Source organism: Lissotriton vulgaris, chromosome 7 (genome assembly GCF_964263255.1).
Source record: "Lissotriton vulgaris chromosome 7, aLisVul1.2, whole genome shotgun sequence".
In the NCBI taxonomy this organism is placed as follows: Eukaryota; Metazoa; Chordata; class Amphibia; order Caudata; family Salamandridae; genus Lissotriton; species Lissotriton vulgaris.
In genome coordinates, this window is record NC_141695.1 from 585,597,234 (window position 1) to 585,610,039 (window position 12,806).

Genomic DNA, 12,806 nt, shown 5'->3' on the forward strand with positions numbered 1-12,806 from the left:
TTCCCACACTGGGGAAGCACATGAGTCACAGGTTCCCCTCATGCTCACCCGCACGGGCAGGCCAGTGGCGTTACCCAAGAGATACAGCAAATTTGATTTGTAACCGCTACACTCTTCCTCTATCCCTCCTTGCCGCATGGAAATCACTACACAGTTATTTTAAATCTCTCTCCCTCTCTCTCACTCTCTCTCTCTCTCTCTCTCTCTATCTCTCTAACTCGCCCTTCATGTTTCGTCACATGCAGCAGTCACTGTGTTGTTCTTTCCTGGCTCCTCCATTGCATGTGCAGGTTTTCCCAAGATCTTATGACTATTAATGATGTGATGATCACAAACTTCCCTGTAGTCTTTAACACTGCTACCATTCTCTCCTACATCCTTGCCAATGCCCACTGGTTCAGCATGATTGTCCTTTATTTGGCTTTCCTTTGGGCCCCCATACTTGAGGAAGCTCAGCATATCTTCTCACCACAATCTGAGGGTCCCAGCTTTTGTGAACCTGTCGCCTCAAAGATTTACTGAGTTTTACTCAATCTTTTCACAAGCTCTAAAGAAGGATTTGGACACATGGTTTTCCCCAGGGTCTACTCTAATCCAAATTATGAATCATTTATCATTGGCAACTGTTACTCTAGATCAGTGCAGGGATGACTCAGTCTCTCCTCACCAAATTGGCTAAAAAGGGGTTCAATGCTTCAAAAGAAAAATTGCAGTTTGCTTTCCTTATTGTGATACATTGGCCATGAAGTTTCCACAGGCAAGCGCCACCTGTACTCTGAGCAAGTTGAAGCCATCCATAAGATGGCTCTCTTGTAACTGTTTTCCAGGTATGTACCATTTGGGATTGGTGGGGTATTGCAGACAGTGGATTTTGCATCATGGCGAGATGGCCAAGACTATATTCAAAACGACAGCCGCTGAACCCTTGCATTGGTCTAGTGATGCTGAAAATGCATTGTAAGAATCAAATACTTTTTTGCTTCTGCGCCGCCATAGGGCTCCATGAATCTAATAAACCTTTTACTCTGTCATGTCTTGAACTAAACGAATTTGCACCTGGGGTGTTGGTACAAAGACACAGGGATCAAAAGAAGCCCATGGCTTATTACTCCTCAGTTTTAGACCAAGTCACAGCTGGGCTCCCACCTTATTTATAGTTCTCTGTTAATTGTTGCTAGGCCCCAAGCTATGGTTTTGCTCCTCCTCTCTACAAAAAATCAGCATCACTCCATACCTTGATTGTCTCAATATGAAATACTGTTGCTGTCCACCAATCGGATTACTTGGATCAGGGCTCACTCTGAACCCTGCTTCTTTAGTGCCTACACGGGAAGATGGATAGCCACATGACAGTGTTCTGGACTAAGTCTCATATTGATTTGACTCATGTGTCCCTTAATGACTGTGAATTAATATATTTATGTGGATGGATCTTGTCTCAGGAATGATGAAGTTCGTCTAGTTGCTGGTTATGTTGTCTACATTGTAGTCCAAATTGTGGAAGGCTGTAACTTACTTAGTGTGAAATCAGCCCAACTCACAGAGCTCATTGCTCTCTCTCATTGGCTTATATCCTAGCCGAAGTAAAGACTGCTGCTGTATAAACAGACACAAAGTATTTGTCTGGAGTGATGCATGAATTTGGGCACCTTTGAATGCAAAGAGGTTTCTTGACCTTTGATGGTACCCCTATGAAGAATGGACAATATATTCTCAACCTTTTAAATGCTTTGCGGTTGCCAACCAAAGTGGCAATGGTGATGTGCACTGCTTACTAGCACTCCAATGAGGAAGTTTCAAGGGGCAATACCCTGGCTAATGCAGATGCTTCAGTATGCTGCATTATTTAAAACTCCTGATGTCGCTGTGCATTTTGGAAGAACTAGTCTATTTCCTATACCCACTTTAAAAGAGTTATCTCAATTGCGGGAGCAAGCTTCTGAAAATGCAAAAGAGTCCTGGGTCAAGCAGCAAAGTAATAAAGACCCTGAGGGATGTACAGAAACAGCACTGGGCATGTGGTTGCACTAAAATTCCTGCTCCCCAACCTTACCAGGTTTTATCAGGGAACAGCCCTCTTTGAAAGGGATGGCACGATATGTGCCATCGCAAACCATTGGTATACACCATTTCCTTTCTTCAATGGCCCAAAGATATTGCCAATCCTGTGCCATATGCCTGTCACGATTTTGGATAATGGGTTAAGACCTAGGCACCTAGGTGCACATTCATATAGACTTTATTTGGATGCCCAAATGTGTAAATTAGTCCTATGTCCTTGTTGAAGTGTGCATATGTTTTCAAGATGGGCATGAGGCATATCCCTCTGCCCCTGCAAATGCCATCACAGTAGCTAAGTGGATACTTACTTTACTCCCTGATTAAAGCCAAATAAGTAGTGATCGAAGGACAGGTTTTATTTTATGTCAGAAGTACTGCAGGCAATTTGTAAGACCATAGGAATAGCCTAGTATGCTCATTGTTGTATATCACCCCAAGTCCGTAGGCAAGGTAGAAAAGTATAATGGGCCCTGAAGAGTATGATAGCTAAGATATGTCCTGAGGTACAGTTAAAATGGCCCCATTCTCTGCCAGTAGACCTATGGTTCCTGAGAGTGATCCCTTCCCAGAACACAAAATTGAGCAGGTATGAAATTAGATAAGATTAGATTAAAATACTTATATAGCGCATGGCTGCCTCGGCAAAGAGGCGTCCCAGCACTGAAACGAGATGAGAAGGGTTACAGCCTAGGGATTAGAATTGAGAGAAGAGCCATGGCTTTACAAGCTGTCTGAAGACTTGGTGGTCAGAGATGCTGCGGATGTGTGTGGGAAGGGAGTTTGATAAAGTTCCATAAGGTATAGTCATGGGCATACCCATGATGCTCCCATCAAATCCCCCTGTCTCTTCTGCCAATCTGGATTTCCAGTTAAATAATGATTCTCTCGTACAAGATTCCAGAAAGCTTATACAGTGTCTTTACATTTTCTGGTCACAGGTGTGAACAACCTTACATGAGTGTCCAACTGAGGCCTGCCGTTCCCACCAGCCTGGTGATTGGATATAAGTTCATGTATAATAGCCGGAGACTGCAGTGTAGCCCCACTGGTGCACACCATGACAGATCCTGCTCATCACAAACACAGCATGTAGGATCGGGCGAAATTTAAATTATGACGTTTTAATTTGTGTAATTCCGTGACTTTTGCGTTGCGCTTGTTATGAGAAATTCTCAAAATTATGCATTTTGCCAATTTGAGATATTGGCCATAATTCTCAGTAAAAAATGTATTACAGATGCACAGGAACAACAGACTATGAGCAGCTGTTTCCGATGCTTTTATTTTTTTGCGACTACTTTTTTAGTGTAAAACGTGTCCTTACATCAAAAACATACATAAGGATGCATTTCACACTAAAACATAGTGCTAAAAATCGGATTTGCATTTTGCGTAATTATGCATAATTGGGAGATTATAACAAAACCAACAGTTCGTAAACTTTTTCACCAGTTAAGGGTAGGATCCCTCGCGCTCAGAGGGTTAACATGCTCTTGGAATCCTCCTGGCACTGATAAAATGTCCCCATTGTGTGGAGGAGGTAGAATCAGTGGACCATTTCCTCTTTTGCTAGCCAATGTACACACAACCCAGACGAGTATGGCTGAGGCCCGTATGTCGCTCGCTGGGCACCAGATCCGCACAGGCTGCTAGTAGAATCTTGAAATCTGACACTTCAAAATGTATTGTAATACGTGTATCTAAATTCGTCAGTTGGGCCTGGTTAATTCGGATCCGGTATTTGAGTTCTTAATACATTGTGTACACTAAGCAGATGGTGGGTTAACATGATTGTCTACTCCATATGAATTCATTTTTATTCTTTGTATTTTTTATTGAGGTCATCAGCCGTGAGTCTTTACATATTTAATAATTTTGTATTCCTGTTTTTAATATGCTCTGTATTTATGGATCTTATTGGGAAATTTTTATTAGGGTTTGTGTTGTTTCTCTATTGTATGTCTTTTATAATGAAATTGAATTAAGGACCTCTTTCACTGACTGACTGCATAATTTACACTGATATTTCACTCAATTGCACAAAAGCAAATTACGCAAATTTCTCACAGCCTAATTAATATGGCATCTTTGGTGGCTTGGATCTTCACATTGCAAATTAATTATTTCTCATAGAGACACTGGTGCTCTTGCTTCTTAATTAGGGACAGTGCCTGGCACCAGACCATCTGCAAAAACTGTTTCTGCTGTGCCCATATTGTCTGTTGGTGGGTCAAAGTCTGTGTCCGCTGTCTTTGCATGCTCCATCACCACCGCGTGATGCTGCCTCTCATTGCTACTGCCTCCATCGGAGGTAAGCAGCATCCTCCTTATGGCTAAAGGATACCCTTGAAGTCTGGCGTGCTATCCTTCTTGTAGCCTTCAGCATCTGGCTGGTGGTGGAGTACATCCTGGCTGCAGAATAGAAAATGATTCCAAGACCCACTGCACTGATCCTTCCCTTGCATATAGCTGCCTATTGGCTTACAGCGGTAATTTATACGTGTTGCTGCTTGAAAAGTACAGACAGAGCAGTAACTCTTCCTCCTGCTGGATTTGCACATGCATGTCTGTGGGTGTGGCAGACAGTATTCCTTTGATCACAGGTTCTATTAGTTTTAATAATGCATGCCTTTTTCTTTTCCACTTCTGGCATACACTGCTTGAGTGTGTCGGAATCTCCCCCTCTTCCTTCCCAGGCATCGAAAATTTTAACAATCCTTTAAACCACAACATGACTGACATGATGTATCTTGCAAGACTTGAGCAAGGGTTTATTTGTGAACACTGAGAATCCAATGTCTCTAGTGTTACTCTAGGACAAAGCAAATGTGATTGAACTGTCAAGAACAATCCTTATGAGTTACCTTCTTTTGAGTATTGCCTTCTTCATGGACTGTAGTTTTTCAAACACCACCCTCAAGGAGGTTATGCATATTGTATTTATTGGTAGAAAGCATACCCCTGGCAGCCCTTAGTCAAGACAAGGATTTATTATCTAAGGTGCACCGTTCCAGCCATTAGGCAATTTGAACGGAGGAGTGGTAAGTGGTCTCTTACAACTATTTCAACTATTTCTAAGTTCAACTCTGCTTTAATCCCCAAGCGTGTAATGACTGTTGCTTTGGACAACACAAAAATAGATGTAGAAATTAGTTTTGGCATTAGTAACATATCAAGTAGATGCCAACGACAAAATGCTGATATAAAAAATAATGGTTATAGTGTATCTCTTAGTGGCCAAATGGGGCTCTGTACAGTTGTGGGGAATGAATGCTGCGCTCATCTTCCCAACACTCCTCTTTGCATACATGACAGATAGATAGCATTGTAAAGAAAGTATATGAAATAGAAAACAGTCCTGACCTAAGTCCTTATGGCATCTGGATGTGGTTGAGGGAGTTTTCTGTCCTTTGTGTATGAAGATATTTGAACCCATTATTGGCATTGTTCGAATTGTAGTTGTTGTATTTATTGCTAGTAGACCTATACTGTGCATCCTCCAACACAAGGGGGGCTTGGGGGAGGGAGCCGACCGCCGGGAGGTCCCCTCCCCCGGGCGGTTTGGGAGGGCTGCGAGGGGTTTTACATCAGAAGTAGCCAGAAGGTTCCAGATTTGGGCTGGTCTAGTAGGACCAGAATAGCCCAATTATAAATCCCCCTATCTCTGCCTCCCAGCCACCATTTTAGGTTTGGTGACCTGGTGGCTAGGAGGGCTTGTAGCTTTTTTGTCAGAGTTTATTAGTAGCTTTGTGTGACTTTGTGTACTTACTTCGTTTGACATGGAGGATTACCGCGTTTTGGAAGCCATGCGCCTCTTGTCCGAGGCGGGTCGCATGGATTTGCTGGTTGGAGGGGGGCAGGCGCGCCCCCAGCGCCAGGCCTCTGCTGGCGTATCGGCGGCGGTGCTGGCGTGTTCCTCGCCCAAGAAACGGCGCTCGGGCCAGGTAAGCGAACGGGGCCGGTCCCGCACGAGGAAACCGGCCCCTTCCTTGCAGGCGCGCGTGGCGGCGGGGGAGGGGGGAGCGCCGGTGCATGGCAGCGCTCCTGGGATCGCTCTTACGGAGGCGCGTTCGGCTCCTTTGGTTATCCCGCAATGTCAGGTGGGGGCGGGAGGTGCTCCGGCGGAGGTGCATAGGTCCCCAAGGCAACCGGGTCAAGCGCCTGACGCGCTTTCGTTCTCTTCAGCGGGGCGGGTGGTACGAGGCTTCGAAGCTGAAGCGCTCGCGTCGGTTTCCATGGTGACGGCCAAGCGGGGGAGGGGGGGGCGGAGAGGGAGTAAGAAGCGCTCCGCTTCTGACCCAGTGGGGGAGCGCAGAGTAGAGCCAGAGCTTGTTGTATCTGCGCGAGGGAAGCGCAGGGGTTCTATACAGTTGGGAGTGTGTCATGGGGCCTCTCAGCAGCACTATATGCCGGACTTGAATGTGGAGCCGAGTTTGGTGGCAGAGACACAGATTAATATTGTTCCAGGCGCTAGAATGTTGCGGACACCTTCGAACCTTGCTGTATCAGGGATGGATGTGGCTGATGTTAGGGCTTCTAGCCAGCTTGTTACAGGTGGGTTGGGAAGTCAGGTTGGTATGGAGTCTCATGCTGGCCAGGTTCTTTTTACACAGGATGTTGTTACTGCTCATGGGGATGTGGATAGTAATGTGGGCAGCCCGTTATTATTCTCTACCCCTGGTTCTTATGTGGGTGCTGCTTTGTCTGTTGGAGGGGGATCCAGAGGAGAAGGTGAGTGGGCCCAGATGGGTGAAAGTAGTTCCATGACTGGTGAGGTTTTGGGCCAGGACACGGTAAGGTCAGGGGCTGTTGTGTTTCCTGGTTTGCAGGAGGGGAATGTCCGTTTACGGAGGGATGACAGGAGATTGTCACAGGGGGGTCATGGAGCTTTTCATGGTGAGAGTCGGGGGTCTGCACCTGCGCATGGCCCAGGTTTGGGGGGATTGGGTAGGGCGGTAGGGGATGATTTTGTGGGGTTGGTTCACCCTGGTGTGAGGTTTACAGGGGCTGTGGGTTTCTCAAATACGTTGTTGGAGCGTGAAGGGTTTTCCAGGCAGGTGATTGGAGGGCCTGTCCATGGAGATGCTAGAGGTCCTTATATCATGTTCGGTTCTCCTGGATGGGAGCATTTTGGTACAGCAGGTTTGGCGCAGCGTGGTCTTCACAAGGATATTGAGGGCCTCACGAGGGGTGTGGGGATCCCTTTACAGGCCTCTTCTTCAGCGGCAGCGGGCGCTAACTTGGATGAGAGTGATGAGGAAGAGATGATAGGCGACTCTCCGGTTAGGGAGGTGCCATTGAAGGGTTGCATTAGGGGACGTTCTTTGGAGAGGTGTCAGGGGTCGTTTGTTGATGCTAATTTACGGAGGTCAAGGTCTGTTTCGAGTGTTGCTTTTAGGGACCCTAGCACACCAGTCCAAACTTTTTCTTTTCAGGATAGGAATAGGGGCGGCGATCCAGACTTGGCAGGGCGCGGTCCAGTCCACTTTCGCCAAGGGGAAGCGACGAGAATGCCTAGCGCGGCCCTCTCTGTTCCACCGAGGGATCCCGCCGCGGCCAGCACACGAGGGTCTGGCGTGACCCCGCTGGCCCCAACGAGTAGCAGGTATAGGTGGCAGGCCTTGCCGGCGGCTATGGAGCTGCAGAGTCAACACGCGGGGAGGTACAGGCGTGTACAGCCTGCTCCCCTTCATGGAGTTCAAAAATCTTTGAAATGTAAAGTTGTTGATACCGGGTTGGGTAAGACCCGTGGTGAGTTGTTTCATACCAGTGTGGATTCAGAGGTGTTGGACTACGATGAAGAGAGTCCTGAAGAAGGTGAACTGCGGGATACAGAGGGGGGGGTGCCCTCTCATGCTTCTCATAGTGTTTTACAGGCTCCAGTGGTCCAGAGTACAGTGCAAGGGACAAGAGAGCACGGCCCATCGGGTAGGGCGCCTCGCAGACCGGATGCATTGACTTCGGCGCCACGGGCGGAGCCATCGAGAGTGGTCTCTCTGTTGCCAGGTGAGCAATCAGCCACACAGGCCAAACCTATGATGGTGTCTGTGGGTACTGGTGGTGACACAGAAATAGATGTTGGTGCTAGCCGTTTGGTCAAAGGTCGTTATGTACAAGACACTGCAGTTGGTACAGATGATGTGGTAGAAGTTACAAACAAAGTTGAAAGTGGTGTTATGGCTGGTGCTTCCAGCAAAGTTAAAGAGCCAGTGGCCAGTAAGGAGTTAAAGATCAAAAAATTGCCTTATATGGGAGTTACGAAACCTTTAGGGGCTCATTTAATGTTAAGCACCAAGGAACGCATTTGGAATGGTGAGTATGTGGAACTCCTTAAGCTACTGCACCGGGAAGTCCGGTCTAAAGAGGGATCTAAAGAGGAGGAATTTGAACTGGCTAAACGCCCTAGAGTGCCTTTGAATATTGAAAACTGGACAGCGGCATTCTTGATTTATGCCAGTGTATATTGCGAAAAGTTCCCTGAGCGCAGCGTGTCCCTTTTTAAATACATGGACGTCATTCGTAAGGCACAGATCACCGGGGGTGGTTTTGCTTGGTCTCAGTATGATGAGGAATTTAGGGCCAGGATGGCTTGGGATCCTGAGGCTAAGTGGGGGGAGCTGGATAATGACTTGTGGCAGCATACAATGGGGTCAGCGTCAGGGGGGAAGACTATTTTCACGGCCAGTGGTTTGCCTTTAGTTTACCGGCCCTTTCAGGGGAAGCCCACCCGGGGAGGGGTGGGGGTCAATGCAACCATGCAATCGGGGTCTGGTTTCTGTTGGGAATTTAACAGGGGCTCCTGCACCAGAGAGTATTGTAAATTTAAACATGAATGCTCAGGTTGTGGTAGGAAACATCCGTTGTCCAAATGTTGGGACAATCAACCCTCTGAGAGCCCCAAAGGGAAGCAAACGGGTTCAGGAACTTCAAGTACGACCTCGCAGTTTTCAGGGGGAAGGGGATACAGAGGTGCTAAGGGTGCTGGGTCCAAGGGCTCGTACACCAGTTAAGTTAGAGAGGCTGCGCATTGCTTTGCATGGTTACGAAGACGAGTCAGCGAAACTTACACTATTGGAAGGTTTTCAGTTTGGTTTCCGACTAGGTTACCTGGGCTCTCGGGAACGGAGGTGGTCTGCCAATTTAAAATCAGCTTCTGAACAGGCCACAGTAGTACAAGACAAACTTAATAAGGAAGTACATGAAGGGAGGATGGCTGGCCCGTTTCACGATTGGCCGATCCTTAACTTGATTGTTTCACCAATTGGAGTTGCCCCGAAGAAGGAGCCGGGACAGTTTAGATTGATTCAACACTTGTCATGGCCTGAAGGGTCGTCTGTTAACGATTTTATTGACCCAGAGGCAGTGTCTGTCTCTTATTCTTCGGTTGACGTGGCCATGTCACTGGTTGTGACTGCGGGCGCAGCCGCTGAGATGGCTAAGTGTGACATCAAGTCTGCTTTCCGGCTGTTGCCTGTCCACCCGGACGATTGGAGCCTTTTAGGTATACAATTTGCTGGTAACTGGTACGTGGACAAGGCTCTGCCAATGGGCTGCTCCATATCATGTGCTTTGTTTGAGTGTTTTAGTACCTTTTTGCAATGGTACTTTTCCCATCAGTCCGGTCATTCACTTGTAACACACTATCTCGATGATTTTTTCTTTGTCGGATCCCCGGGCTCCGCGGAGTGCCAGAAAGCTCTGGACACATTCCAAGGGCTCATGGAGGATCTGGGAGTCCCTTTGGCTCCCGAGAAAACAATGGGCCCTGCCACTGTCCTCTCCTTTTTGGGTATTGAAATAGATTCGGTGGTTATGTCAGCTCGCCTGCCCGAGGACAAAAGGGTCAACATGGTTGAATTACTGGATGGGATGTTGGCGAAGAGAAAAGTGTTGGTGAAAGAGATTCAAGTGCTTTTGGGCCATTTGAATTTTGCCTGCAGAGTGGTGAGAGCGGGCAGGACTTTTTGTAGAAGACTGGGCAGGGCTTTGGCAGGTCATCAATTGCCTCACCATCGTGTTCGTCTGTCTGCTGGGGTTAAGGAGGACTTGAGAATGTGGAAGTTTTTCCTGAATGCTTTCAATGGTGTTCCCTTGGTCAGAGATGTTGACTTTCAGTGGGATGTACAAATGTTTTCGGATGCTGCTGGCAGTGATGGTTTTGGGCTCTTTTGGAATGGCAAATGGTGTGCAGAACGTTGGCCTGATGAATGGTTGAATGGTGGTCGTAGCATCACTTTCCTGGAAATGTTCCCTTTATTGGTTGCCTTGACCCTGTGGGGGGAGGAATTGGCACACAAGAAAGTGCTGTTTCGTGTGGATAACATGGCTGTTGTGGAGATAGTGAATCGCCAATCGGCCAGGGACGAGCAAGTGTTGAAACTTATGAGAGTTTTCGTTCTGGGTTGTTTGAAACACGATATTCATTTTCGTGCCTTACACATTCCTGGCGTGGACAATGACATTGCGGATGCTCTGTCTCGTTCACAGTGGGGGAGATTCCGTGGACTGGCAAGGGACGCAGACAGATCCCCGACTCCGATGCCGAGTCATCTGTGGCACGTCGGCGAGGTCGGGTCATACAATTGGTGGTAGGTTCTTTTCTGTGTCTACGCGTTCTGCGTATTCCCTGGCATGGAAGGAATTCCTGGAATCTGGTGCTGTCAGAAGGGAGTCTCTGTCGCGTCGGTCAGATGATGTTGTTAATTTCATACTGGACCTCATGGATAAGGGTTTAACCAAAGTAACCATTGCTGGGAAACTGGCGGGGATTGCTTTCATGGGGAAGTTGTTGTGGGGCTATCCTCCATCAGCGGGGGAACTTGGTAGGAGGATGCTGGAGGGTTGGGCCAGGGAGCAAGTGCACGTTGGTAGATCCAGAGCCCCCCTATCTTGGCAAGTTCTTGCCAGATTAATCACAGTTTTGCCTTTAGTTTGTTCGGATGATTTTGAGGCATGTGTTTTCTCAATGCTGATGGTGTTCATGTTTTTTGGAGCCTTCAGAGTATCAGAGTTGCTGGGGTCGAAATATAAGTGTGGATTGTTTTGGAAGGACGTTTTTTGTTATGATGAGGGAGTGCACGTTTGGTTGGCCAGTTCTAAAACTGATCAGACAGGTAGGGGGAAAGGTGTGTGGTTGCAGGCACGTGCTCCGAAGCTTACTTGCCCTCTAATGCTGGCGCAGCGCTGGCGTTCATTATGTGGGGGTGGTGATGAAGCCCTTGTTTTCCGACATATCAATGGCAACCCTGTAACAACTTATCAATTGCGAATGGTTTTGCGCAAAGCTTTACAGCACATAGGTCTTGATGGCAATCTCTATGGTACTCACTCTTTCCGAATAGGTGCAGCCACTGAGGCTTTTAATAGAGGTTGGTCCGAGAGGGATATTATGCGTTTGGGGCGCTGGTCTTCCAACTGTTTCCAGCGTTATGTGAGGAGCTCTGCTGAGGAGGCGCAGGCGTCGCCCTCCTTCACATGATTCTAACTCTTTTTTCTTTTTCAGGATCCGTTGCTGGGCCTCGCTCATCGGTGGTAACGGTCTGGATAGTGGGGCATTCCTTTGTCAAGTGGGCCAGAGTCCAGGCAGCGAAGAGTTATTTTGGAGATCTACTTGGTTTCAATGACCGAATGTTTAACGTAATCTTGAAGGGTAAAGGCGGGATGCTCTGGAGAGAGTTAATCCCTTGTTTGAACAACAACATGGTGGGCGGTTTATGCCCAGATATTTTAGTTATTCATTTGGGAGAAAATGACCTTTGTGCTACGAAAGGTGTAGTTTTGCTACGAGCTATGAAACGAGATTTAGGCCTTATTAAGGACATGTGGGCTGGGTGCCATGTTTTTTGGACAGAGTTGATTCCCCGTAGGATATGGAGAGGTGCTGTGAACCCCAGGGCTGTCGATCGGGCTAGGAAGAAAGTGAATTCAGAGGTGTCTCGTTGCTGTAGGAGCCTTGGTTTCAGCAGAATTTCACACAGGGACATTAAGTTTGAGTCTGTTGAGTTTTTTAGGGATGATGGAGTTCATTTGTCCCGTGTGGGCATGGATCTTTACTTGTTGGAGCTCCGTGAGGTCTTATCCCGGGCATTGGCTATGCAGCGTTGATTTTCTCGTTTCTCTTTCGCTTCGCGGTTGGGGGGCAGAAAGGGAGGCGTGTCTTCCCCGCCTACCTTTCTGGGTGGCGGTGTTTTTGTGTATCGTTACGGTTTTAGGCAGATTGCGGGTTGAGTATTAGTTCAAGTATTTCTTTGACAAGTGCTGGGGTATGTTGGTCATGGTTTGACCGTTCAGTTTTGTGAGGGGGGTAGCTGCAGGAGTGCAGGGTCAGGCAGGGTTTATGGTTATGGAGGACCTGACCGTTGTTATTGCAATTGTGGTTTGACGAATAAAGTTTTAACGATGACGTATGTTTGATCAATGACGAAATGTTTTATTGATGACGTAATGTTTTATTGATGACGTAATGTTATAATGCTGTTATATTGTTTATTGATGTATTGTTGGGAGGGGGAGGGCTCAAATGTTTTAGGGGTGGGGGAGGGTCCGGGGGGCTGAAGTTTGTAGTTATTTATTTATTTAGTGAGGTTTAGTTTTGTAAGGCGTTGCCAAGGTTTGTATTTGTAATGTGCACCTGTGTCTTAATAAAGCGGCTTTTTACACACACAAACAACTTTTGGTCTACTTTTCTCCCACCCCTCGCCCTCCCTCCCAAGGGGGGCTTGGGGGAGGGAGCCGACCGCCGGGAG

The 12,806-nt window shown here is 47.4% G+C and overlaps 1 protein-coding gene across 1 annotated transcript; it reads left to right on the forward strand.

The window, feature by feature from the left end:
• Positions 1-7,074: 7,074 nt before the first annotated feature.
• Positions 7,075-12,165, forward strand: LOC147702058 (uncharacterized). The gene is made up of 2 exons (XM_086928746.1): positions 7,075-8,067; positions 11,564-12,165. Exons 1-2 carry the CDS (start codon positions 7,164-7,166, stop codon positions 12,163-12,165), a joined length of 1,506 nt encoding a protein of 501 aa, XP_086784872.1. The 5' UTR covers positions 7,075-7,163.
• Positions 12,166-12,806: the final 641 nt, after the last annotated feature.

What these genes read in the sequence shown, in the direction of transcription:
- LOC147702058 (XM_086928746.1), top strand. Translation starts at nt 7,164, where the DNA reads ATGTTCGGTTCTCCTGGATGGGAGCATTTTGGTACAGCAGGTTTGGCG. An exon ending in AGTGGTCTCTCTGTTGCCAG is followed by an intron (nt 8,068 to 11,563) that starts GTGAGCAATCAG and finishes TTTCTTTTTCAG; the next exon opens with GATCCGTTGCTGGGCCTCGC.